The sequence below is a fragment of the Rhipicephalus microplus genome, chromosome 6 (genome assembly GCF_043290135.1).
Source record: "Rhipicephalus microplus isolate Deutch F79 chromosome 6, USDA_Rmic, whole genome shotgun sequence".
In the NCBI taxonomy this organism is placed as follows: domain Eukaryota; kingdom Metazoa; phylum Arthropoda; class Arachnida; order Ixodida; family Ixodidae; genus Rhipicephalus; species Rhipicephalus microplus.
In genome coordinates this window covers 13583112-13607198 of record NC_134705.1, presented here as the reverse complement: position 1 = coordinate 13607198, position 24087 = coordinate 13583112, and the positions used below count along the sequence as shown (strand labels likewise).

The 24087-nt window shown below is 47.1% G+C and overlaps 1 protein-coding gene across 11 annotated transcripts in view; it reads right to left on the bottom strand.

The window, feature by feature from the left end:
- Nucleotides 1-24087, bottom strand: part of LOC119167714 (uncharacterized) — a 537665-nt gene that overhangs the window by 294963 nt on the left and 218615 nt on the right. For all 11 annotated transcript variants that reach the window (XM_075865823.1, XM_075865821.1, XM_075865822.1 and 8 more), the window contains exon 13: nucleotides 22230-22307. In XM_075865823.1, coding sequence (XP_075721938.1) covers nucleotides 22230-22307 — 78 coding nt within the window. The remainder of the gene's footprint in view (nucleotides 1-22229; nucleotides 22308-24087) is intronic.

The following is a 24087-nucleotide window of genomic DNA, read 5'->3' as shown; positions in this document are numbered from 1 at the left end:
CTGAGGAAAGTCAAGAATTTCTGGTAATGTTTTGACGACCGTCGATTTTGACCCTCAAGTTGTTGCTTTCATCCCATGTGAAAAGTTCATTGTTAATGCGCAGCTTATCGTTACGCAGGCTAACTTTCTTGCCTTGCTCTCTATCAGTTCTAGCGCTATCCCACAGCAGTTTACGTTTCCTTAGTGTATTGCGCGAATAATCGTTCTGAACTGATATTCGAGTACCCTTTAGTTTATGAGCATTTTTTAAGATATGCTGTTTTTCAGTGACATCCTGGAAGTAAATGATGACTGGTCTTCCACTACCCGCGTTACTGAGGCGATGAATTCGGCCGACAGATTTACAATTAACCGAAAGCTTCTTGGAGAAAACTTCTTCAAGAACCTTATTTTTAAGGATAGCTTCAGTTTCACCCATATCCTCAGGGATCCCAAGGACTACTAAATTGGATCGCCTTCTTCTATCCTCGAGATCAGTCAACTTCGCTTCAAGCAATTTTACAGTACGTTCAAGGTCATCCACGCGTGAGGCTCGTCTTTCCAATTCGACGAATCTGGCTCCCCAATCAGCTATAACTTTTTCAACGTTATTCTGTTGTTCTCTGAGTGCAGTTACATCCGCTGTCAACTTTTTCTGGCCAGACAGCAGCTCCCTCAACATCGACTCGACAGAAGCACCACCACTGTTAGTGGGGCCGGGATTTGACTCGACGTCACCGCACAACAGCAACAAACATACACAGTATACATCATAAGCAATAGAAGCACAGCGTTAGGGGCACGGCAAGACCAAAAGACCGCGACAATCACTCCTAATCGTGCTATAGCAGTTACTAACCTGCACGAGGTAGCAAAACGGTTTGAGCCACATGTTCGTCGATGGTCTGCCGTGCCCACCGTGAGGAAGTCCGTGAGGAAGTCGCCCGCCATTCCTCATCCTCATCCGTGATTCCTCATCCTCATTTCTCATCCGTGAGGAAGTCCCTCGCCAACTTTCTCTAGTGCCCTTCACTCACGAGACCACCACACGTCTACCTGCCCCGCTTCGCACTGCTATTTCGGAAGAGGTTGCCCAAGCTGTTCCTCTTGCGCACCACGAGCCACCTCTATCCAGCCGTGTTCATTGCCAGCGTGTCACGCAGCCGGTAGGCCCTCCTGTTGCCTATCCGCCAGCCGTGCAGCCTGTGGCCACACCCCTAACGTATGCAGGGCAGCCTGTGGCTCCTCCTGTCACCAGTTCGCAAGAGATGCAGCTTGTAGCAGCGCCGTTCACATATGCAGACGCTGTGCGTAGGCTTTCGCAACCACCCTACACCTCGCGCTCACAGCCCGCACACCCGGCTGCTTATACTACACCTTGGGCAGCCCCAACGGTCACCAATCTTTGAAGGACGCCCGATAACCGACTGATAAGCTACGCCTGCATCACTCCCGGACACGTTGCCCGCTACTGCTGCCATCAACCGCAGATGTTTGGCGACTATGTCTGATCGTCGCAACCCGGCAGCCAACCCTTCGTGCAATACGGGCCGGTCTCGTCACCTCGCTATGCCCCTCCCAACGACCTTGACTTCGTGACGCCGCGCGCACCCTCTCCTCGTCTGCGATCGCCTTCCCCCATGCGTTGCCGGCCTGGACCTTCTGACCAGGAAAACTAAGCACCGCAGTTCAAGAAGCAAGAACTGCGCCATTTTTGAACTGTCTAAGCCCTCGCCCCTCTCTTGCTAACGTGGTCGCAGTAACTGTCGAAGGTTATCGTGCTTTCGCCCTTGTGGACACTGGCGCCGCTGTTTCTGTTATTGACGCTAATATCTGCCGTGTATTACGTAAGGTCACGACGCCACTTTTGGACTGTCCCTCCACACCACAAGTGCACAGCAAGTAACGCCTCTCGCAGCCTGCACTGCAAGAGTGTCCATCGAAGGCATTGTTTACATTGTGGAGTTTATTGTCCTCGATGTCTGTTTGCATGACGTCATCCTCGTGTGGGACTTCCTATCCCGCCATAATGCCCTCATCAACTGTGCACGCACAGAAGTCGAGTTTTCACCCTTTTGTGATGTCCCATTACTTGACGCTCTTCATCAGCTGCCGAAGTTGTACGTGCATGAAGATACCAATATTCCACCTGAAAACTTTGCACTTGTTCCCGTTCCATGCAACGCCTACACTGACGCTACAGTCTTTTTTATGCCTTCCGATATCTTCACGAGTCGTCGAGCTCTGCCGCTGCCTTTCCCAATGATTGACCTTGCCGCCGGAAGGAGTAAAATGTTCATACTCAACCCGCTTTCCACACCTGTCACTTTGCTTGCGGGGGAATGTCCCGGCCGCATGCAGGATCTCAACCCTTCGTCTTTGGTTGATGTCCCGGATGACAACTGCGACCACCCAAAATCACTGCCAGCCCTCGAGGAGTCGTCCAAGGATACATTTTCCAGTGCCATCGCCAACACCCTCACTGCCACCAAACATGCCGACCTGCTTGATCTTCTGCATGAGTTCCGGAATTCTTTCGATGTGTCGCAACCTCAACTAGGCCGCACGTCGCAAGTGAAGCATCATGTTGACACCGGCCTACACCAGCCACTTCGTCAAAGACCATACCATGTCTCCACTGAAGAGCGCCGCGTCATCAACGATAAAGTCATCAACGATAAAGATAAGGATATGCTTCGTAGAGACATCATTCGACCATCTCACAGTCCCTGGGCGTCTCCTGTCGTCCTGGTGCGTATGAAAGACGGATTTATCCGATTTTGTGTGGACTATCGTCGTTTAAATATGATAGCCCGCAAGGACGTATACCCTTTGCCGCGCATTAATGACGCCATTGACACCCTTTACAGAGCAGAATTCTTCTCGTCGCTAGATTAGCGGTCTGGCTACTGGCAAGTTCCAATGGCTGAAGCCGATCGCCAAAAAACTGCATTTATTACACCCGACGGACTATACGAGTTTAACGTCATGCCCTTTGGGTTTTGTAACGCGCCCGCCACGTTTGAACGACTTATGGATAATACGCTACGTGGCCTCAAGTGGCATACGTGCCTCTGCTACCTCGACGATGTCGTGGTTTTCTCGCACGACTTTTCTACGCACCTCCTTCGCCTCAGGCACGTTTTGACTTGTCTGGCCGACGCTGGCCTGCAGCTTAACTTGAAAAAATGCCGCTTCGCTGCAAGCGAGCTCGTCATCCTAGGCCACATCGTGTCGAAACACGGCGTATTACCTGACCCAGCAAAACTTCGAGCAGTCGCAGAATTTCCCAAGCCGACGACCATGAAGGAACTTGGCAATTTTGTAGGCCTATGCTCTTATTTCCGGCGCTTTGTTCGCAATTTTGCATCCATCATGTCACCATTAACCCAGCTTCTTCGCAGTGACGTGAACCTCTCCTCCTGGTGCCCTGCATGTGACATTGCCTTCACTACTCTGCACCGTCTGCTTACCTCCCCACCTATTCTTTGCCACTTCGACCCGACTGCTCCTACGGAAGTGCACACAGACGCCAGCGGCGTCGGGCTAGGCACTGTCCTCGCTCAAAAAAAGCCCGGCTATTCAGAATACGTTGTAGCCTACGCTAGCCGCACTCTGACAAAAGCCCAAACTAATTACAGCGTGACAGAAAAAGAGTGGTTGGCTCTGGTGTGGGCGCTTGGAAAGTTCCGGCCATACTTATACGGCCGCCCGTTTGATCTAGTAACTGATCACCACGCGCTTTGCTGGCTCTCCACGCTGAAAGACCCTTCTGGCCGCGTTGCGCGATGGGCACTCCGCATCCAGGAGTACGACATTCGCGTCGGATACTGCTGCGGACGCAAACACTCTGACACTGACGCCCTGTCCCGCTTACCTTTGCCACCAGATCCGACGTGCGGAAACACGTGCCTCCAGACCTTGTCATCGTTAAATCTTGACTCAATTGCCACCGAACAACGTCGTGACCCGTGGATCGCATCTCTTCTCGAATATCTATCCGGTACGCCCAATCTTCCGGTATCTCGATCCCTCTGACGTCAAGCTTTCCATTTTGCCATCTGCGATCAACTTCTTCATCGGCGCAACTACGCTCCTGCTGGCTACCGCTGGCTACTGGTCATTTCACGCACTTTAGGATCGCAAGTATGCGCCTCTATTCACGACCATCCACAATGTGGCCACGCCGGGGTGTTCAAAACATATGAACGCCTTTGCCATCGCTATTACTGGTGCGGCATGTACAATTTTGTACGCGAATTTGTGCAGTGCTGTCCTGACTGCCAGCAACCCAAATCCACACCGACTCAATTGCCACCGAACAACGTCGTGACCCATGGATCGCATCTCTTCTCGAATATCTATCCGGTACGCCCAACCTTCCGGTATCTCGATCCCTTGACGTCAAGCTTTCCATTTTGCCATCGGCGATCAACTTCTTCATCGACGCAACTACGCTCCTGATGGCTGCCGCTGGCTACTGGTCATTCCACGCACTTTACGATCGCAAGTATGTGCCTCTATTCACGACCATCCACAATGTGGCCACGCCGGGGTGTTCAAAACATATGAACGCCTTTGCCATCGCTATTACTGGTGCGGCATGTACAATTTTGTACGCGAATTTGTGCAGTGCTGTCCTGACTGCCAGCAACGCAAATCCACACCGCTACATGCGACTGGCGAATTCCAGCCATTTCCGTGCCCTGCCAAGCCATTTGATCGCGTTGGCCTTGAGCTCTACGGCCCCCTTCCATTGACACCAGATGGCAATCGGTGGATTATAGTGGCGGTCGACCATCTAGCACGCTACGCCAAAACAGCCGCTTTACTGAGCGCTGCTGCTCAGGATGTCGCCTCTTTTATTCTACGTCGCTTTATCCTTTGACATGGCGCACCTCGAGAGCTCCTTAGTAACAGAGACCGCGCTTTCCTCTCCAAGGTCGTCGAAGCTCTGCTTTCGGAATGCCACGTCATTTATCGAAAAACGACAGCATACCACCAGCAGACTAATGATAATGAGCTAACGGAACGGTCTAACCGCACGCTGGGTGATATGCGCTCATTGTACGAGGCATCTGATCACAGCAACTGGGACCGTGTTCTCCCATACGTCACATTCGCATATAATACTGCAATACAAACAATCAAGGGATTTTCACCTTTCTTTCTTCTTTATGGACGCGATCCTTCCCATAAAATTCATACTCTACTTCCCTACCGTCCTGATGCTTCCGAATGTCCACCTATCTCCGATGCTGCTCGACAAGCCGAAGAATGCCGCCAGCTCGCCCGTGCGTTCACCTCGGACGAGCAGCAACGCCACAAAGAAAACCATTGACCATCTTTTCAGGATCCCAGCTATGCCCCAGGGTCTCTCGTGTGGCTTGCCATCCCATACCAAACTCCGGGACTCTCATCAAATCTTGTTCCCGGGTACGAGGGGCCTTACACTGTTTTGGAAAAAAACCTCTCTGATTAATTACCTAATTGAGCCAGTTTCCCGATCAAATGACATGCGCCGGCGTGCACGTGACATCGTCCATGTTTCCTGCCTAAAACCGTATCATGAGCTTCTCCCTAAAACTTTTTAGGTCGCCAGGATGGCTCCTTTTTCAGCGGGGGCGATTGTGAAGAAGATGTGCCTGCAGCAAGCAGCATCGCCAATGCCCGGCTCTCTCGGCTCGTGCTTCGGTTCGTTGCTGTGCCGATCGCTGGACGGTTCTTCACGCTGCCTCGTCGCTGTCTTCAACGGCTAATAAACCTCTTCACAGCGTTTTCATGCATTACCTGCGAACGAGGTACTTGCTCCTCTACCTAAAGACCGAATAACGAAGGGTATACCATTTGAAGTGACTGGTCTCGACTTCGCCGAACCTAGTCTCTTAAAAGGAAATCTACTGTGAAATGTGACATCGCGTTGTTCAGTTGTGGAATAACCCGAGCGGTTCATTTGGAGCTGGTGATCAACATGTCAACGACCTCTTTTCTTCTTGCCTTCAGGACATTTATAACAAGACGCGGCATTTCGAGCACGATTTACAGTGACAATGCACCAACCTTCAAGAACACCAAGACAGATTTGGCCTCTCTTTGGTTGCAGTCAAAAGCAAGGAAGTACATGACTACATTGTGAATTCCCGTGTAAAATGGAAATTCATTGATGAGAGTGCACCATTGTGTGGCGAATTTTACAAGCGCCGCGTAGGACTGACGAAGGAGGCACTAAAGAATACACATGGAATAAGCTTCAGTAGTATTGTGGAAACAGCCACTTTGTTGACAGAGGTTGAGGATGTCATCAATTCTCGCCCCCTCACTCATGTTCACGCAGAGAGCCCAATGAGCCCAGACTTCTCTGTCCAACATCGTTTCTAACTGGAAGGCGATTAACGGCACTGCCAGTATTGCTGTTTAGAGAAATCGGTGCCTTATCCTGCACAAACTTGAAGCAAATGATTTCGAGAAGAAACAAGTGTCTGCTGGGTTTCTGGCGTCAATGGAAACGAGATTACTTGCAGGATCTACAAGGGACCCGCATGAAGTAAACCAACGCCTCAAGCAAGTAAACATCGGCGAAGTGGTACTACTGAAAAGAGATTACCTAGCCAAGACAGCAGTGGAGAATGGGCACAATAGAAAGGGGACTCATTGGCAGCGATGGCCTCCTGAGGGCCTTTGACGTGCGTATGCCAGGCGGGTCGACTCTTCATCGGCCGATTCAGCTGCTTTGTCTGCAGGAACTTGACTTAACGAGGAAACTTAACGAGGAAACTTGACTTAACGAGGAAAATGCCCTGGTCATTTCGGTGGGGAGTGTGTTGCGGACAAACCCTTTTTTCTTTCTGCCCTTCAGGTGAAAGGAAGAGCCGCGAGTCTGTTGTGCAACCCCCCTGCCCGCAGCACTTAAACCGTGAAAGGCGCTCAACTGAAAACGTGTGGTTCAACCCTCGGAGGAAGGGACACATGCACCGGTGTAGATGGTCGCTTTGTGTGTGTGCGTGTGCATATTTGGCAGTGTGAAAACACGGGTCTCGTCTGGCGATGCGGGGTGCTCAGAGTAGCAGGCGGACAAAGAACGGAGGGGTGCATAACAAAAAGCGGTCGGGAAGAGCGGCAACTAGAGGGGCGCGGAGGCAAGGTCGGCGTTTAACAATAAGAATGTAGGGGCACCTCGCCGATGCCTAACCAGTTGTCGAAATTGGTTTTCCGGGAAGTCGGCAGACCGCTGACTCCGTTCGCTGTAACCGATCACCAGCGCTCAGAGACGTTCATAGTAAGTGCAATTTTGTGCCATTGAACCAATGTATATTTTCACGGTCACATGGATATGTTCGTTTTAGGCGAAAGTTCGTTTTAAGTGGGGCCGTAATATGTAGCCTTGACTGTACCAGCAACTTTGAATAGTGCAAGGCTTTAGCTTTTTGCAGAATGCAAGTGAAAACCTGTAAATATCATTAAGTTTTAAGATTTACTAAACGTGGAGCATTTCAGTCGGCGTAACAAACTCTCAAGCTTCAAAAATGATGAATTGATACGAAGGTAATGTAATGACACCGAGGATTACAGAGCCAACACGGTCGCCCTTCCTATTTATTTCAGTTCTTCCTCTTCCTCCACATTCAAGAACTGAACCCTTTTCTCTTCTTTTCCATCTTTTTTCCAACACTTTCCCAGTTTCTTTTCTTCACCCCTCCTGGGTTGATAGTGAAGAATGTTGCTTGCAGCGGCGAATTGAAGTTGTTTCTCATGAAGGTAACCTATGGTCTTGAGCACACCTTGCTGTACTGATATCTTGACGACATCTTGGTATACTGACATCTTGACGACATCTTGCTGTACTGATATCTTCACGACTCTAAAAGGCCCAAGAATCCTTATGTCCATACTCTGCAGACCCTTTCACACAAGCATCAGATCGTTTAGGTCAATGTCCGGCCTGTGTCCTGGGTGTCACTTGTCGAATTGGATCTTCATCGCCCTTCGGTACCTGCTTCGCTCCTCGTTGGTTTTGCGTTGTTCAAACAACTGCAGTTTGTCGTCGATTCCAAGTTCTTTGTCCGCTGGCAACTATGGAATTTTGCAGTGAGCAGCAAAGTGTGGGCTGCAGCTTGCAGCCAAGGCTCGCAGTATGTGTCCTGTTGTGGTATGCAACAGCCGCTTCTAGACAGCATTTCGACCAGCCTTTAAACGTTTGGTACGTGGAGACGAATGTGTTGATGTTACGGATGACTCTTTCAGCCATTCCATTGGGCTGCGGGTGAAAGCAAGCACAACGGCGTAGCGTAACACCCCGACTGTCTGCCCACTGCTGCAGCTTCTTACTCAAGAATGCCGGTCCATTGTTCGATATGACAACTTTCAACTGTGAAAATATCGCTCACTCGAGCAAAGATATAACGCTGTTTGCGTCTTCTCGTTCAGGATGCGCCGCTACCATTCTCGTGCATTGATATATGCCAATCGGGTAAGACTGTGTCTTGCAAACTGCAGCACTCCTCTTTTTCAATTCTGCAAAGTCCACGTGCACAACTTCAAAGGGTTTCTCCCAGTGGTTTGGCAAGACGAGCTCGTCGGGTCAAGGCCGGTATTTGGCTTTGTTCAACTGACACAAGTGACATGACGACACACTCTTTGATGTCTTTTTTTATGTTTTTCCATGTGAAGCATCTTAAAAACTTCTTATAGGTATGCCAAAAACCATCAAGACCACCGGATTCCGAACTGTCATGGTACAAATAAAGAACTTTTTTAACCAGTGTCCCTGGAACAATGAACTTGCCATCCTTGAATTGAAGACTTGCTAATCGAGACAAGGAATCTGTGTCTGTAAGTCGCACGATGCAAGACATCAAAGTCGTACTGCTGAAGTTCATTGACCCATCGGGCCAATTTCCCTCTAGGCGCTGACATATTCAAAAGGTGCATTAGTGCTTGATGGTCTGTGTACAATGCAAACTTCTTTCCATCGATGTATGATCGAAAGCAGCCAACCGCTATCAAAACAGCAAGAGCCTTCTTCTCAGTTATCGAATAATTCTGGTGAGTTCCGTTGAAGGTATAGGAGCTGCTGAGCTGGAGGTGAACGAACATCTCTTTGGCACAGAACAGCCCCTGTACCATAATTTGAAGTGTCCATATTCATCTCAAAAGGCGAGATGTAGTCTGGTAAGCACAGGGTCCGATGAAATGCGATGTAAAAGTTCCTGATAAGCCCTTTCACATTTCTTGGTCCAAACAGAGGGCACTTCTTTCTTTGTGAGCTCCGTCAAGCACTTCGTCATCTTCGAGAAATCTTTGATAAAACCCCTGAAGTGGCCCACGAGTCCTAGAAAAACTCTGAGTGAATGAATATCATGCAGTTTCGTAAGTGTTGTGATCCTTTGGACAGACTCTTGTTTAGTACTCTTGGTAGTTTCGTCAAACATTCTTCCAAGGAAAACGACTATTGACTTGAAGAATTCACTCTTCTTCTCATTGATCTTCAGATCCGCGTCTCTGAGGGCTTGTAGCCCATTTCCAAGGTGTTCAGACTGCTCTTCTACTGACGGTAAGTACACGAAAATGTCATCAATATAAATATTAGAGAAGATTCCCTAGTATGCCTTCAAAACACTGTTCATCATCTTCTGAAACCAAGCTGGCAAATTTTTCCAGCAAAATGAAAGTCTGTTGTACTCATACATGTCAAACATTGTAATGAACGCAGAGAACCTCTTCGTTTCTTCTTGCAGAGGCACTTTCCAAAATCCTTTGCAAAAGTCAAGACGAGAGAAAACTTGCAGCTTCCAGTTTCATTAATGATTTCGTCAATATACGGCATTAGAAAAGGGAAAAGGTCAGTTTGTTTGTTTATCTGTCTGTAATCGGCGCAGAGACGAAATGTTTCGTCCTCTTTAGGTGCGATGGTAATAGGCAAAACAATAGAAAACGTAGAAGGCCGTATGATGCCGGCATCAAGCATTTTTTTCTAGCTCTCCCTTCAGCCAAAGCTTCTTTTCTCTAGATGTTATAGGCCTTCAGCTTCACCACTGTTGTACTCGCAGCTCGAATGGAACTCCAAACTTTGAGGTCGCTTTTGGATATCCGCATATGCAAAGCAGTTCAGGATACATGCGAATGACATCTTCTACAGCTTACGGGGATGATCGCCAACGGCTATGAAGGTGGCCAGCTGACAGTCACCTTACGTGGTAACTTGCCCATCCCAATAGAGATTCAAATGTAGTTCTTGCTTAACTGGATGGGACAGGAGAAGCTCATATTTCACCACGTCGAGGACCAATGCTTTCCCATGGTGCTCTTGCCTTGACATGTAATAAGGAAGTCCGCCCATTCATCATGCACTTGTTTCTTTCTATCATACCCGTGAATGATGACAGGACAATCCTTCCTTACACTCAACTCGGGAATGACGCTATTCTTGACTAAAGTAATAGATGCTCCGTTGTCACCGAGAGCTTCACGTCTTTTCTATTAACTTGCCTAGACAGGTACACTAGCTTGGCGTGGTCAGCAAAATAAATTCTTTCTTGCATTTGAGACAAGATATCATCAGACTGCATTTCCGATGGAGGCGGAAATGTTGTAGGCCTGTGTGCTCAGATTTGGGTGCACGTTAAAAAACCCCAGGCGGTCTAAATTTCCTGAGCCCTCCACTACGGCGTCTCTCATAATGAAATGGTGGTTTTGGGACATTAAGCCCCACATATCATCATCATCATCAGACGTTCCTTTGATTATTGCATCCTTCTTTTTCTGTCCCGTGTTGTATTTCAGAGCTAAATCCGGTTTGCTAAGCGTATCTCACCACCCAGGAGCTGAAAGCGTTTCGGGCATGCGACCTGTAGTAGCTCCTCGAGTGTTTGAGGTTGTGATAATATGGGCAGAAGAGTGAAGACGACAAGGAAGAGCGCACGGGATCGGGGAGCGCGGGACAGCGTTTGAGGCAGCGAAGCGGGGAAGGTCAGACGGTTCTTGGCTGGACGACCGGTTCAGGGAACTAGGAGACATCCTCTAGGCACTGTACTGTCCTGGACTCCGGCTGGGTGACTGACCCAGGGACCAGGCGATCCGCTGCTGTTCCGGCTGCCGTTGCTGACAGCTAGAAAACTGACTAACGAGGCCTCGACTCCGGCTGGGTGACTGGCCCAGGGACTAGGGGAGGTTCCGCTATTCCGGCAGCCGTCCCGAGTGGTTACGAGTTCCCGTTTGCTGTGGGCCGCTGGTCCTGCTGCCGTTCCGGGTGGCTGGCACGACCCATGTGTGCTACTGGGACGAACGCGGCGGCTGAGAGCTGTTGCTCCAGGGCGGAGCTTCCGAGCGACCGCTACCCTCCTGCTGCTATTGCGGCAGAAGGCCGTGAGATGGCATGGGCCAACTCACGTTGAAGACGCCAACGAGACAGACGGCACGTCACCCCAAGCGATCGACTTCCAAGCCCAAGCAAAAAACGGCGCAAGACTTCTAATTTAGAGAGGGATTTCGCATAAAAATGCATGTGACAGACTATGTTTAGAAATGCGCCATTATAGTTGCTTTTGCCGTGTAAATATATTTTGTGTGTGTGTGTGTGTGGGTGTGTGTGGGTGTGTGTGGGTGTGTGTGTGTGTGCACTCGTGGCTCGATTGTTTCTTGGCTAGCGGTCCTGGGCCCAAATCCTGACACTAGGTCACAGAGGTCTTCCAAGATGAATACGGTGCTGCATGCACTAAGGAAGTCACAATATTATCAGACACACAAGTGATGAGTCGGAGGGAGCAGGGTCAGCCTTCATTTCTAAAAAAAAAAAAAAAAGGTTCACAACCGAACCAGAAGAGTACTTCAAGGCTAATGCACGGTCCCAACTCTGAAACCTGTTTTCAGAGAAAGTTGACAGAAAATTTTGCTTCCAACCTGCCCAAGTTCGTTTGGCCTTTGCTGTTTCTTGTATCTCATGCCACATCTTCGCGACGCTTCCCAAGTACAACGGCATGATCCTTACTTTATAACGATCGTGTAGCCGAGAATTTCAATCGCACGCATATCAGAAAAGCCAAGCCAGACCTGGGCACTTATTGATGATAATACATCGTAGACCTCTGGCTTAATTATTTCTGTTAAGTGTCTGTGGGTTTCGGTCAGTGCATGTTCACGTTATACAAATGTTGTTCCCGCTTGCCGTTTTCTTCCTGCAGCTTGATTACAGCTTCAAAAATATTATTACTTTTCAAAACACAGTTTGTGTCAATGAAAGTCATATCCGCTTTACCATAAAACTCTCGTCTTGACATCATCCTCATGGCTCACTGCGATGTACACACACATTGTCCTCTGGAAGTCCTGGCTGCTCGGGGGTGTAGCACAAGATCCTGTCAATGGCAGTGGCAAGTTTGTAACAACACTGAGAATCACAGAGCCAACACCATCGCTATTCCCTTTTATTTCAATTTTTTTCTCTTCCTCCACCTTCAAGGACTGAGCCCTTGTCTCTTTTTTCTGTCTTCTTGCTTACATGTACTATGTTCATTTAACCTTACAGTGGGGATTCGGGGGCAGTGCGGATTTTTTAACTTGAAAGTGTTTTATGCCGGGGTCCACCCTGGCTCCACGGACGTACTTCTGGCACGAAAGTGACATTGAAGAATGTATACCAAAAAATTGGGAAGAAGAAAACCGGGAGGCGAGCACCTGTCTTGTGGAATCAAACCAGCAACATCACAATTCTCAACGCACGGCCCTAACTACTACGCCACAGAGTGCACGTTGTCTGGAATGCTAACGGCAAGCCATTTATATACACCATACACCGTTTCGCAGTCCTCAAAGCTTCGAAACTTTAGCACGTTTCCATTATCAGTGGCGAGATGAGTTATCAGGCTCGCATTGGGTGTGCTCTTAAGTTCATACATATAAAAAAAATTCAGAAGTGCACCTAATGGAGACTGCCCTTATGACAAACCTGAACTGACTGTCAATACTTGTTTTTAAACTTGTGCGAATAATAAATTTTTAGTCTGAAGCAAATAGTGACTTGTTTGAATAATTTTGAATTGAATTTGAATGATATGTATCACATATTATAAAGAAAAATGAGCATACTTGTATTACACAAACTAACATGCTCAATATTTTGCGTTCTTGCAAATGAGTTTTGTGGAAGACAACCACCTGTTCGTAGTACGAAGCCACAGGGAAATTCGTACGGATTTCTCAGAAATAAAAGTAAATTATCCCGGGAGCAGGCGAAACTTTTGGCAACTAAGAAGCCTTTCTTTCTGAGAAATCCATACGAATTTCCTTGTTGTTTCAAGCTACAAATGTCTTGTTTCCCTTATTTTTAATTCTTTTTGGTGCAACGAAAGGGGAAGCAATTTCGAATAGTAGCAGGATTTGAATTTTGGTAAAATGCAAGTGATAACTTGTGAAATATTTACTTTATTTAGTGCATATGAGACTGTATTACACGCCTTCAAAGTAAAAAAAAAGAAAGAAAAAAAATTGGCCCCGAATTGGCATGTTTCACTGCATATGTCGTCGAAAGACGATAGTCTTGCGTCGATGTTCTGTGCAAGAATATTGGTGAATGGTATTCTGGAGGCGCTGCGTTAGCGTCTCGAGCGTGTAGCGAAGGCGAACGAGCGCATAGAGGCACGTTAGGCACGAGCGCCATCTGGCAGTACGAAGACGGAAGGCATGTGGGCTCGTGGAGAAAGATGCGTGCTTTTCTTCGAGGTGATGAGGTGTAGAACGCAAAGCGACGGGCAGGTGCCACCACCGTGTCGTCTTAGCAAAGCGTTGGAAGCAGTCGCCTTTTTGAGACTCGGGTTGCACTGTCAGTTCAACGTGATAAACACTACGGTCCTTAGAATTACTTGTGTGTGCCTTGTCTAGTATAAAGACACACATACAAAACATCGACGTGTTGTTATGGTGCCTCAGATATGCGTAATAATTGCTTTTTAATTGACAATTGAACAAGTATGAACGGTCATTCTTGAGCAATTTTGGTAGGCGCTGTGGATGGGGTTGGCCGTTTGGTGCCGTTTGAGCTATCGGTAAGGGCGGACAAACAGACAAATGTACAGACAGACAGACCGACCAAAATTTTTTCGTCGAAGGTCCCCAAGAAAGACTGTCGTCTTTAAAAGAGGAATCGATGGTATGATGATAGATGTATGTTTGTTGAATCTTGAAGCGGGGTTTCATGGCAGTTAGGATTTTCTATGGAAAGGTGTATTCATAGTATAGCATGCCTCCATCGCAGTGCAACAAAATTAGCAGAGGAGGGGTTACATTCAGACTAATGTACCTCTCTTCGTTCATTTAGAATACTTCTAAATTTTTAGTTATTCAATGTGAATTTGAACTGTTAATTTTCGACGGAATATTCAAAATGCTCGAATATTTGCACATGGCTAGAAACACTGCGGCAACCCAATGAGGTCTGCCAGATAGGGAACACACCTTTGTGTAGTGAACCGGGAACGCCGCAACAGTGTGGCAACTCGCGCAATTTTTCTGTGCTGTCTACAGTTTGTTCGAATTAAAGGGGAGTGGTGCTTAAATGAAAGAAAAGAAGATAAAAGTGAGCCCCGTAACTGTTTACATCTTGAGTGCGACACCTCAACAGTGGCTCACAAGGGAAGAAGATAAGGAAGGATTAAAAGGATAGAGTGAAAAGTAAAGATGAGGTATAAAACGATGGGAACACGGTCGAAGGAGTCCGAGGACGGGGTACCACTCAGCGAAAGTTTCGCGGCATCAGGAGATAGCGGTGGGCGACCAAGCTGCGCTGTTGTCGGAGGACGCAGGGGTACAACCGTTCAGCACAGATTCCAGCAAGCGAGTCCCCTTGTTCAAATTTATACCTACTCAATGAGTTGAATACATTGCATGCATTGCAAAGAGCAGCATTTACTTTTTGAAGTATTTTTGTGCACACATTCGAGCACCTTCACTATTTAAACTAATAAAACAGTATTCGAAATCACTGTGATTGTAACCTAAATTACTGGAAATTTGCAATTTGGTTACTATTCGAAATTAACAAATAGATGTACAGAAAGAGACGAAAATTCCGTGGCTACTATACCATGTATTTCTTTGAAAGCATGGCCTGGGAATTTTGACCTGGATTGTATATTAGCCCACATATAACCCCCTGTAAAGATGTTTCACTGTATAAAAGGCATGTATCATGATTGCATCTTTCCAAGATGATGATGATGATGATGATGATGATGATATATGGTGTTTTTTGGCGCAAGGGCCATTTGATGGCCAAAGAGCGCCAGTTCATGAGAACGAAATGTGGACAATGGTTGTGATTAGCGGCTGTATAAGGGCCATAAAATTCCTCGCAGTAAAGCGGGTAGAAACATACAAGTAATAAAATCATGACCATGCCGTGAAAGGTGTGTGTGGTGTGAATAGGTGACAAAAGTTGGTGATAATGAAAAACGATGGTGGACATGTGTGGCATTAGCACAAGTACCTCACACGTTAGTACCCTTGCGTGCAAGGGCCGTGAGGCAAGTGCTTTCCTGTGTAGCCACCGCAGCAAAAACCTCTCTAGAGAGGTCGTGCTACGGTATGCCCGGGTATATGATATGAAAATTATGGATTTCCTTTAAAAACGCTAATAATGATTTGTGACTAAAAAGCGGTTCCCTACCGACGAACATTGCAGGGTGTAAAGGTATATGTTGTCGGTAGGATAGTGGGAAGTGTTGTCTTCTTAGTGTGTCTAAATGTTTACATTGAATTAAAACGTGAAGAACTGTTAATGCCTCACCACATTTATCACACAATGGTGGATCACCACCGGACAAAAGATGTGTGTGTGTCGTGTATATGTGTCCTATCCTGAGTCTTGTTAGTGTTACCTCTGTTAGACGTGATTTTGATACTGGTGGCCAATGGCCAAGGTGTGGCTTGATAACGTGTAGTTTGTTTTGTGTGTGTGTATCCCACTTGCTCTGCCAGTAATCCCCGAGTTTTCGTTTGAGAGACGGCTTAAGATCAAGGGCCGGGATTGATGTCGGTGTAATGGCGGTGCTTTCGTGGGCGGATGCAGCAAGCTGATCCGCCATCACGTTGCCTTGAATCTCACGGTGCCCTGGCACCCAGCACACAACAACATGTCTGTTGAGTGTGTAGAGGGTGCATAAAATGGAGTAAAGTGAAACGAGGACAGGGTTTTTTTTGTTTTTTAAGACTGTGCAGAGCCGTTACCACACTGAGGGAGTCTGTATAAATTACTGCTTTTTGTATTTGTGATTGTTTGATGTGTTTAGCTGCCACAAGTATCGCGTAAGCTTCCGCTGTGAAGATACTTGTGCCTGGATGTAGAGGGCCAGCATCCGAAAAGGAAGGGCCAACAGCAGCGTAGGACACAGAGGAGTTAGACTTAGAGGCATCTGTAAAAAACTCAGGACGTGTGTATTTGTGTTGAAGTTCCAAGAAGTATGTTCGAATATGGGCAATAGGCGCATGTTTAGTAACTTCTAAAAAAGACACATCGCAATCTATAGTCTGCCACTGCCACGGTGGCGGGTATGCTACAGGAGCCATTAAACTGTGTTCGAGTGACACTCCAGTGTCCTCAGCTAGACCCTTCAGGCGAACTGAGAAGGGCTGCCTCATTGAAGGCCTGTTTTGAAAAAGAATGGAGCTCGACAAGTCATTAATAGTAGAGTATGAGGGGTGCCTCTTGTCTGCTTTCACCTTAAGGAAATATACAAAGGACATGTAGGTTCTTTGCAGATGAAGCGACCACTCATTTGACTCAACGTAAAGGCTTTCTACGGGGCTGGTGCGAAAAGCACCCGTAGAAAGGCGGATGCCCGAATGGTGCACGGGATCCAGCATCTTCAAAGCACTTTGAGTCGCTGACTGATAAACAATGGCCCCATAATCTACGCGGGTGCGAATAAGGTTTCTATACAGGTTCATGAGGCATTTCCTGTCACTACCCCACGTAGTACGTGACAACACTTTTATAACATTCATGGCTTTTCAACATTTTGTTTTTAAATATTTTATGTGGGGTACGAAGGTCAACTTGTTGTCCAAGATTAAGCCTAAGAATTTATGCTCGGCTTTCACGGACAGTTGTTGCCCGTTCAGTTGAATGTCGGGTTCCGAGTGCATGCCTCTCTTTCGAGAGAACAAGACACACGTGCTTTTTTGTGGGTTAAGTCGAAATCCGTTTTCATCTGCCCATTTGGAGATCTTATTTAAACCCAGCTGAACCTGCCGCTCACACATGGCCAAGTTGCATGACTTGAAGCCAAGCTGAACGTCGTCGACATATGTACAATAGAATTTATTGCAAGGAATGGACAAGTGCAAAGAATTCATTTTAATAATAAAAAGTGTGCAACTAAGCACACCACCTTGTGGCACGCCTGTTTCCTGGACAAATGTTTGGGAGAGCACACTGCCCAGACGAACACGGAATGTCCGGTTTGACAGGTAACTTTCGATTATATGAAACATTCTTCCGCGCACACCAAGGTGGGACAGGTCTCTTAGAATTCCGTAACGCCATGTAGTATCATAAGCCTTTTCGATATCAAGGAACACAGAGAGAAAATATTGTTTATGGACAAACGCGTCTCTGATCTGTGCCTCGATACGAACTAGGTGGTCTGTGGTGGATCTACTTTCTCGAAACCCGCACTGAAATGGGTCGAGCAAATTATTTGTTTCAAGAAAATGTACAAGTCGGCAGTTTATCATTTTTTCGAAGACTTTGCACAAGCAGCTTGTAAGTGCTATAGGCCTATAACTCGAGGGTAAAGAAGGGTCCTTGCCCTCTTTCAAAATGGGAATAACAATAGCCTCTTTCCAGGAGGTAGGAATAGTGCCAGAAGACCAAATAGCATTGTACAAACAAAGTAAGGTTTTTCGGGTTTCGTTTGGTAGGTTTTTTAACATTTCATACATCACACGGTCAGAAGCTGGGGCAGAAGTACTGCAGGAGTTTAGAGATGTTCGGAGCTCCGCTAGACTGAAAGCTTGGTTATATGTCTTGTATCTAGTGGATTTGTGTTCAAGTTTCTGCTTTTCTAATCTTGTTCTATATTTTTGGAAAGTGTCAGTATAGTGGGACGAGCTGGATACCCGTTCAAAATGTGCCCCGAGGAAGTTTGCCTGATCTTCCAAGGTATCACCTTGAGTGTTTACGAGTGGAAGTGTGTGTACTTGTTTCCCTGCTATCCTACCGACCATGTTCCAGACTTTGGCCTCTTGTGTGTAAGAATTGATCCCTGACAAAAACTTCTGCCAGCTTTCTCTTCTGGCCTGCCGACGCGTTCTCCTGCCTTGAGACTTTATTTTCTTGAAGGTTTCAAGATTTTCGGCTGTCGGTGAGTTCCGAAGCAGCCTCCAAGCTCTGTTTTGCTGTTTGCGCGCGTTTCAGCATTCAGAGTTCCACCATGGCACACATCGTTTTCCAGGGTGTCCATTTGTTTGTGGGATGCATTTTGTTGCAGCATCAATCAAAAACGCTGTGAAGTATTTCACAGCAACATCAATGTTCAAAGTACAGATGTCATTCCAACCTAGACAAGCGATAGTATGAAACTGTTCCCAGTCGGCTCTGTTTATGAGCCACTTGGGAACACGTGGTGGACACTCAGTTACTGTCGTTGTGCTCAAAACTACGGGGAAGTGGTCACTTCCGTACAGATTACTGACGACTTTCCACTGGAGTAGAGGCACAAGAGATGGAGACACTATGCTTAGGTCTATGGAGGAGTAGGTGTTATGTGCGAGATTATAATAGGTTGGTTCTTTTCTATTTAGGAGACATGCGTTCGACGAGAGAAGGAATTGTTCAATCAGTCGACCTCGCGCGTCGCAACGAGAGTCTCCCCATAGCCTGCTATGCGCATTGAAGTCTCCAAGGAGAACATAAGGCTCCGGAAGTTCATCAATTAAAGAGTGTAAATCACGTTTTTGCAGCTGATAGCTAGGAGGGATGTAAATAGTGCAGATTGTGATTAGTTTATCAAAAAGAACCGCTCGAACAGCCACTGCCTCAAGGGATGTTTGGAGTTGTAAGTGTGTGCATGCAATTCCTTGATTCACTATGATGGCAACAGCTCCGGATGATGTCATGGCATCATCACGGTCCTTTCGAAAAATAACGTATTTGCGAAGAAAATTTGTGTTTTGAATTAAGGTGTGTTTCTTGTACACACAGCACTTTTGGTGAGTGTTCGTGTAGGAGTTCTTGGATGTCGTCAAGGTTTCTGAGAAGGCCCCTGACGTTCCATTGTATAATTTGAGTGTTCATGGTGAATGTAAAATAATGCTGTGTGTACGAAAAGCGAGTGGCTGTTTAGACGGGGCGTTTGAGTTCACTTAACAGGGCCGTCACCAGGCCCTGTTATTTGCTTTTTTGTTTTCTTGGCGCGCTCCAAGGAGCCACGCCGCTCTTTAGGCACCAAGGGTGCCGACGTATCCATTGCCTCCTCGGAGGCACTGGATGCCCGCACGTGCGGGCTGTTAGTTTGGATTTTGGACCTCGCCTGGTGAGGGGAGGCCTTGAGACCCGAAGACTCTGGAGTCTCCGGTCTCTGTTTGGGAGTAGGCGGTGTAGCCTGGGCTACAGCCGCCTTGGGGGCAGGTGCCACAGCCGACGGCTCGCTCTGCGCAGGCCGAAGGGGTGGCGAGGGCTGGTGCGGCGTTGCCCCCTGACGCGCCGCATCAGCATATGTTGCGCCGTAAAATGGTGACACTCTTCGTCTTGCTTCTTTGAATGTGATGTTTTCTTTGACTTTAAGAGTGATTATTTCTTTTTGTTTCTTCCAGTTAGGACATGAACGCGAATACGCGGCGTGTTCCCCGTCACAATTCACGCAGTGAGGCGTAGTAACACAGTTATCAGATGGGTGACCGTGGCTACCACATCTTGCACAAGTTTCCTGACCCCGGCAGTTCTGCGAGCCATGACCAAATCGTTGACATTTATAACACCGTCTTGGATTGGGAATGTAGGGACGGACAGAGAGTAGGTATTTCTTTGTTATCTCGTCTGATGACGATTCGTTTCACATCTGTGACATTTTGCTCTTTCCACCCTTCAAGCAGTTCCTGTTCAGACATTTCAAGAAGGTCTGCTTCTGAAACAACTCCGCGTGAGGTGTTCATTGATCTATGAGGTGAAATAGATACTGGGATATTACCAAATGCTACGAGACTGCCAAGTTTTTCATAGTGGTGTTTTTCAGGCAGCTCAAGGAGAAGGTCTCCGCTAGCCATTTTTGTAACCTTGTATCCTGGGCCAAAGACCTCTGTCAGGGATTTAGCAACAAGAAATGGAGATATTGCTCTGGCTTGTTTTGTTGGGTTTTTGCTGTGCACAACATGGAATTTGGGAAAGCATTGTCTGGGTTGGCTGAAAATTGATATGTCATCGGTGCGTCCCCTCTTAGGCGGGAGACGATCTAGGAGGCGGGGAAATGCAGGTGTTCCCATAGTAGTGTACTTTTGTTCGGCAGCAATGGCGACCACCCACCATGGAGTCCAACCAGGGGACGCTGAAGCACTTAATAGCATAAGGCTGCAGACGCCAGCCGTACATTGCCACTATAACCAAATATAACTACTCAAGGTTGAGTAATTACACAAGGTTAACCCTTGCCGCCATGAAAAATCGGAAGTAAATGGAAGAGAGAAGAAGACAGGACAGATTTAAAGACGAGAAAAGACTAAGATGTAGGAAGAGAGAGATAGGAAAAGGCGACTGCCGATTTCCCCTGAGTGGGTCAGCCCAGGGGTTCCGTCTACATGAAGCCGGGGCCAAAGAGGTGTGTTGCCTCTGCCGGGGGGCCTTCAAGGTCCAATCACCCAGCTTTGGCTCAACCCCCAGGATCCCTTTTTCCCCGGACACGGCAAAGCCACGCACGGCTAGGCGTGGGAGGGAGCCGAAACTCCCCCGTTAGCTCGGGTCCGTGGTGTCGCTACACACCAAACGCCTACTTGCGCAGGCGCCCCTGCGGGGGCATCTTTCCAAGAAAAAATGTGGCTGATCCTCCGATATAGAAATCTGTATAACACGAAAGTGAAATCTGTCTTTACAGAGGTAGTTAAACGTTTATTATGCATTGTTTCATCAACAGAAACAAATTGCAAAGTCACGTTAGGAACGGCAAGCATCTCGAAACTTGCAGTGCACACCTCAAGCAGAATGTACGCACGGATTTGGAATACACGGGACGAGTGCAGACTAACAACTGCCACAGCTCGACACTGAAGCGCGCTGTTCAAACAGAAAGAAAGAGGTACGAAAGGAGCTGTGGGATATTGAAATGGCGAGCGAGTGCCACGGTCTCGGAGTGGACGGACACAGTGGACACGGTCGGAACAAACCAAAACAACAGGCACATTTATTTACCTACTTTTAAAATGACGATATCGTCAGCCAAGTTATTAAAACATAAATTGGGATCAACATGCTAAAACATCCTTACACAATAATTATAACTCAGCTACATGACAAATGAGGCGGTGTCGCTAACGCCTGATTCACCATAAGGGCCCCCGGCAGACAGCCCGCTGTGCCATGCACCGGGGTCCCACTGCGAGAAACAACCGTTTGCGCTAAACGCCACCAGCGAAAAAGAGCCTCTCTCAACTCTCTCCTTACCCACCAAGGCTTGCCACCAGGGGTCACCGCCGGTGCTACTCATCTAACCATGACGATGATAGTGGTGATCAACGCTTGCGAACACGCCACCTATCGCTCAAGAGTTGTGACCCGGAAATGAAGCTTCTGCACGAGACACGTGCCCCATGCGGCACAAACAACTTTACAGAGGGTATCAGCAACCCCACAAAGTGCACAAGTATACACAGGACAAGGGCGAACAACTGTCCCGATTCTCACTGCGTGGTTTGACAGCAGCGCGTTCTCTTCACAAACGCGGCCATGGCAGCGTACGAAGTGATCTTCGTCCTCTCCTGAATTATGAGTCTGATAATCGCCCACGTAGGAGGGACCATGCTCGGGGAGGCAGCGCTTCGGGGAGGCGTCAACGTTAATTTTTATAGTGTATTTGCATATTGGCAGATCTACCAATCTTTAGAAACAATGAATATTTTTCAGCAGTGCTGCAAGTCAACACGTGTATGCTTTCCTAAACCTTATTTTATGCACTGTTCTTGCATTTATTTCAACAAACCAAGCCTTTATTCTTTCAAAACTTGTGTGAACTTCCACTCGCTTTAGGAATGACAATGCAAGGCATGTTGCTGACCTTGATGGCTGGCAGGAGGCGTTCTAGAAGCTCCCGTTCCTTCTTCCGCTGCTCGTCTATCAACCGCTGCTGCAGACTCTGCACACACAATCAAGAAAGTTTTCTGCAAAAGGCCTACACACACACAGAAGAAAGTTTTAATTGATTTATCAAATACCGACACAGCCTTTGTGGGCATCAGTGCTGTCCTAGCTTTGCGGAAGACAAGTTCAGATGTTAAAACGTCGGCTCGACACAACCCCTGTTTACGGATTTCTCATCATCATCATCATCGTCATCAGCCTGACTACGCCCACTGCAGGGCAAAAGCCTCTCCCATGATCCACCAATCAACCGGGTCTTGTGCTTTCCGTTGCCACATTATACCCACAAACTTTTTAATCTCATCAGCCCACCTAACTCTCTTCCTCCTTTTCGTGTGTTTGCCTTCTCTAGGAATCCAGTCAGTCACCCTTAATTACCACCAGTCATCCTGCCTACGTGGTACGTGCCCGGCCCATGACCGTTTCTTTTTCTTGATTTCAACAATAATATCGTTAACCCCGGTAAGTTCCCTGACCACCCACTCTGCTCTCTTCTTGTCTCTCAAGGTTACACCTATCATTTTCCTTTGTATTGCTCGCTGCGTCGTCTTAAATTTAATGTGAACCCTGTTTGTAAGCCTCCACGTTTCTGCTCTGTATGTAAGTACCGGTAAGGTGCTGCTGTTATATAGCTTCCTCTTGAGGGTTAGTGATAGATTATCATTCATGATATGAGAATGCTTGCCGAATGTGATCCACCCCACCCTTATTTTTTCCTAGTTATTTCACTCGCATGGTTTGGCTTTGCGGTTACTACCTGTCCTAAGTAGACATATTCCTTAACAACCTCCAGCGTCTCTAGACCTATCGCAAAGTGCTGTTTTATGCCAAGACTGTTGCACATTACTTTAGTTCTGTGCATATCATTTTCAGACCTTTGTACTTTTCTGCTATCTGTGTGCAGTTAGGTAATCATGAGCGAAAATTTGTCCCCTGAGTTATGCAAGAAGGCAATGTCATCAGCGAATTGCAGGTTACTAAGGCACTCTCCAATAACTCTTATGCCTAACTCTCCCCATTCTGGTCCTGAATACCTCCTGTAGACATGCCATGAACAGCATTGGAGAGATTACGTCTCCCTGCCTTACACCCTTCCTAATTGGGATTCTGTCGCTTTTTTTATAGAGAGCTATGGCGGCTGTGGATCCTCTGTAGATTTTTTCCAGTATGTTTATGTAGGGTTCTTTGATGCCCCGATTCCATAGTGCCTGCACTACTGCTGGTGTCTCGACTGAGTCAAACGCCTTCTCGTAATCTATGAAAGCTATGATTAGGGTTTGTTTGTATTCAGTGCGTTTCTCCATTACCTGATTAATAGTACTAATATGGTCTATTGTTCAGTAGCCAATACGAAATCCTGCTTGGTCCTTTGGTTGACTTGACTCTAATATCGCTTCAATTCTATTAGCAATCATTTTTGTAAAAAGTTTGTAGAGAACGGAGAGTAAGCTGATCGGCTTGTAATTTTTCGAATCCTTGACTCCACTTTCTTATGAATTAGGATTATATTGGCGTTCTTCCAAGATTCAGGTACTTTTCCCATCAAGAGACACTTTGGATATAAGGTGGATAATTTTTCTCACACAATTGCTCGGCCATCTTTCATGAGGTTCGTTGTTGCCTTATCCTTACCAGCGGCTCTGGCTCTTTGCATTCCTTCCAGGGCTTTTTTACTTTCCCTGTCATTACTGATATGATGTCAAATTCCTCTGGGCTATTGCTTCTTACGATATCATCCTGGTTGTTTCGGCTTCTGTACAATTTTCTGTGGAATT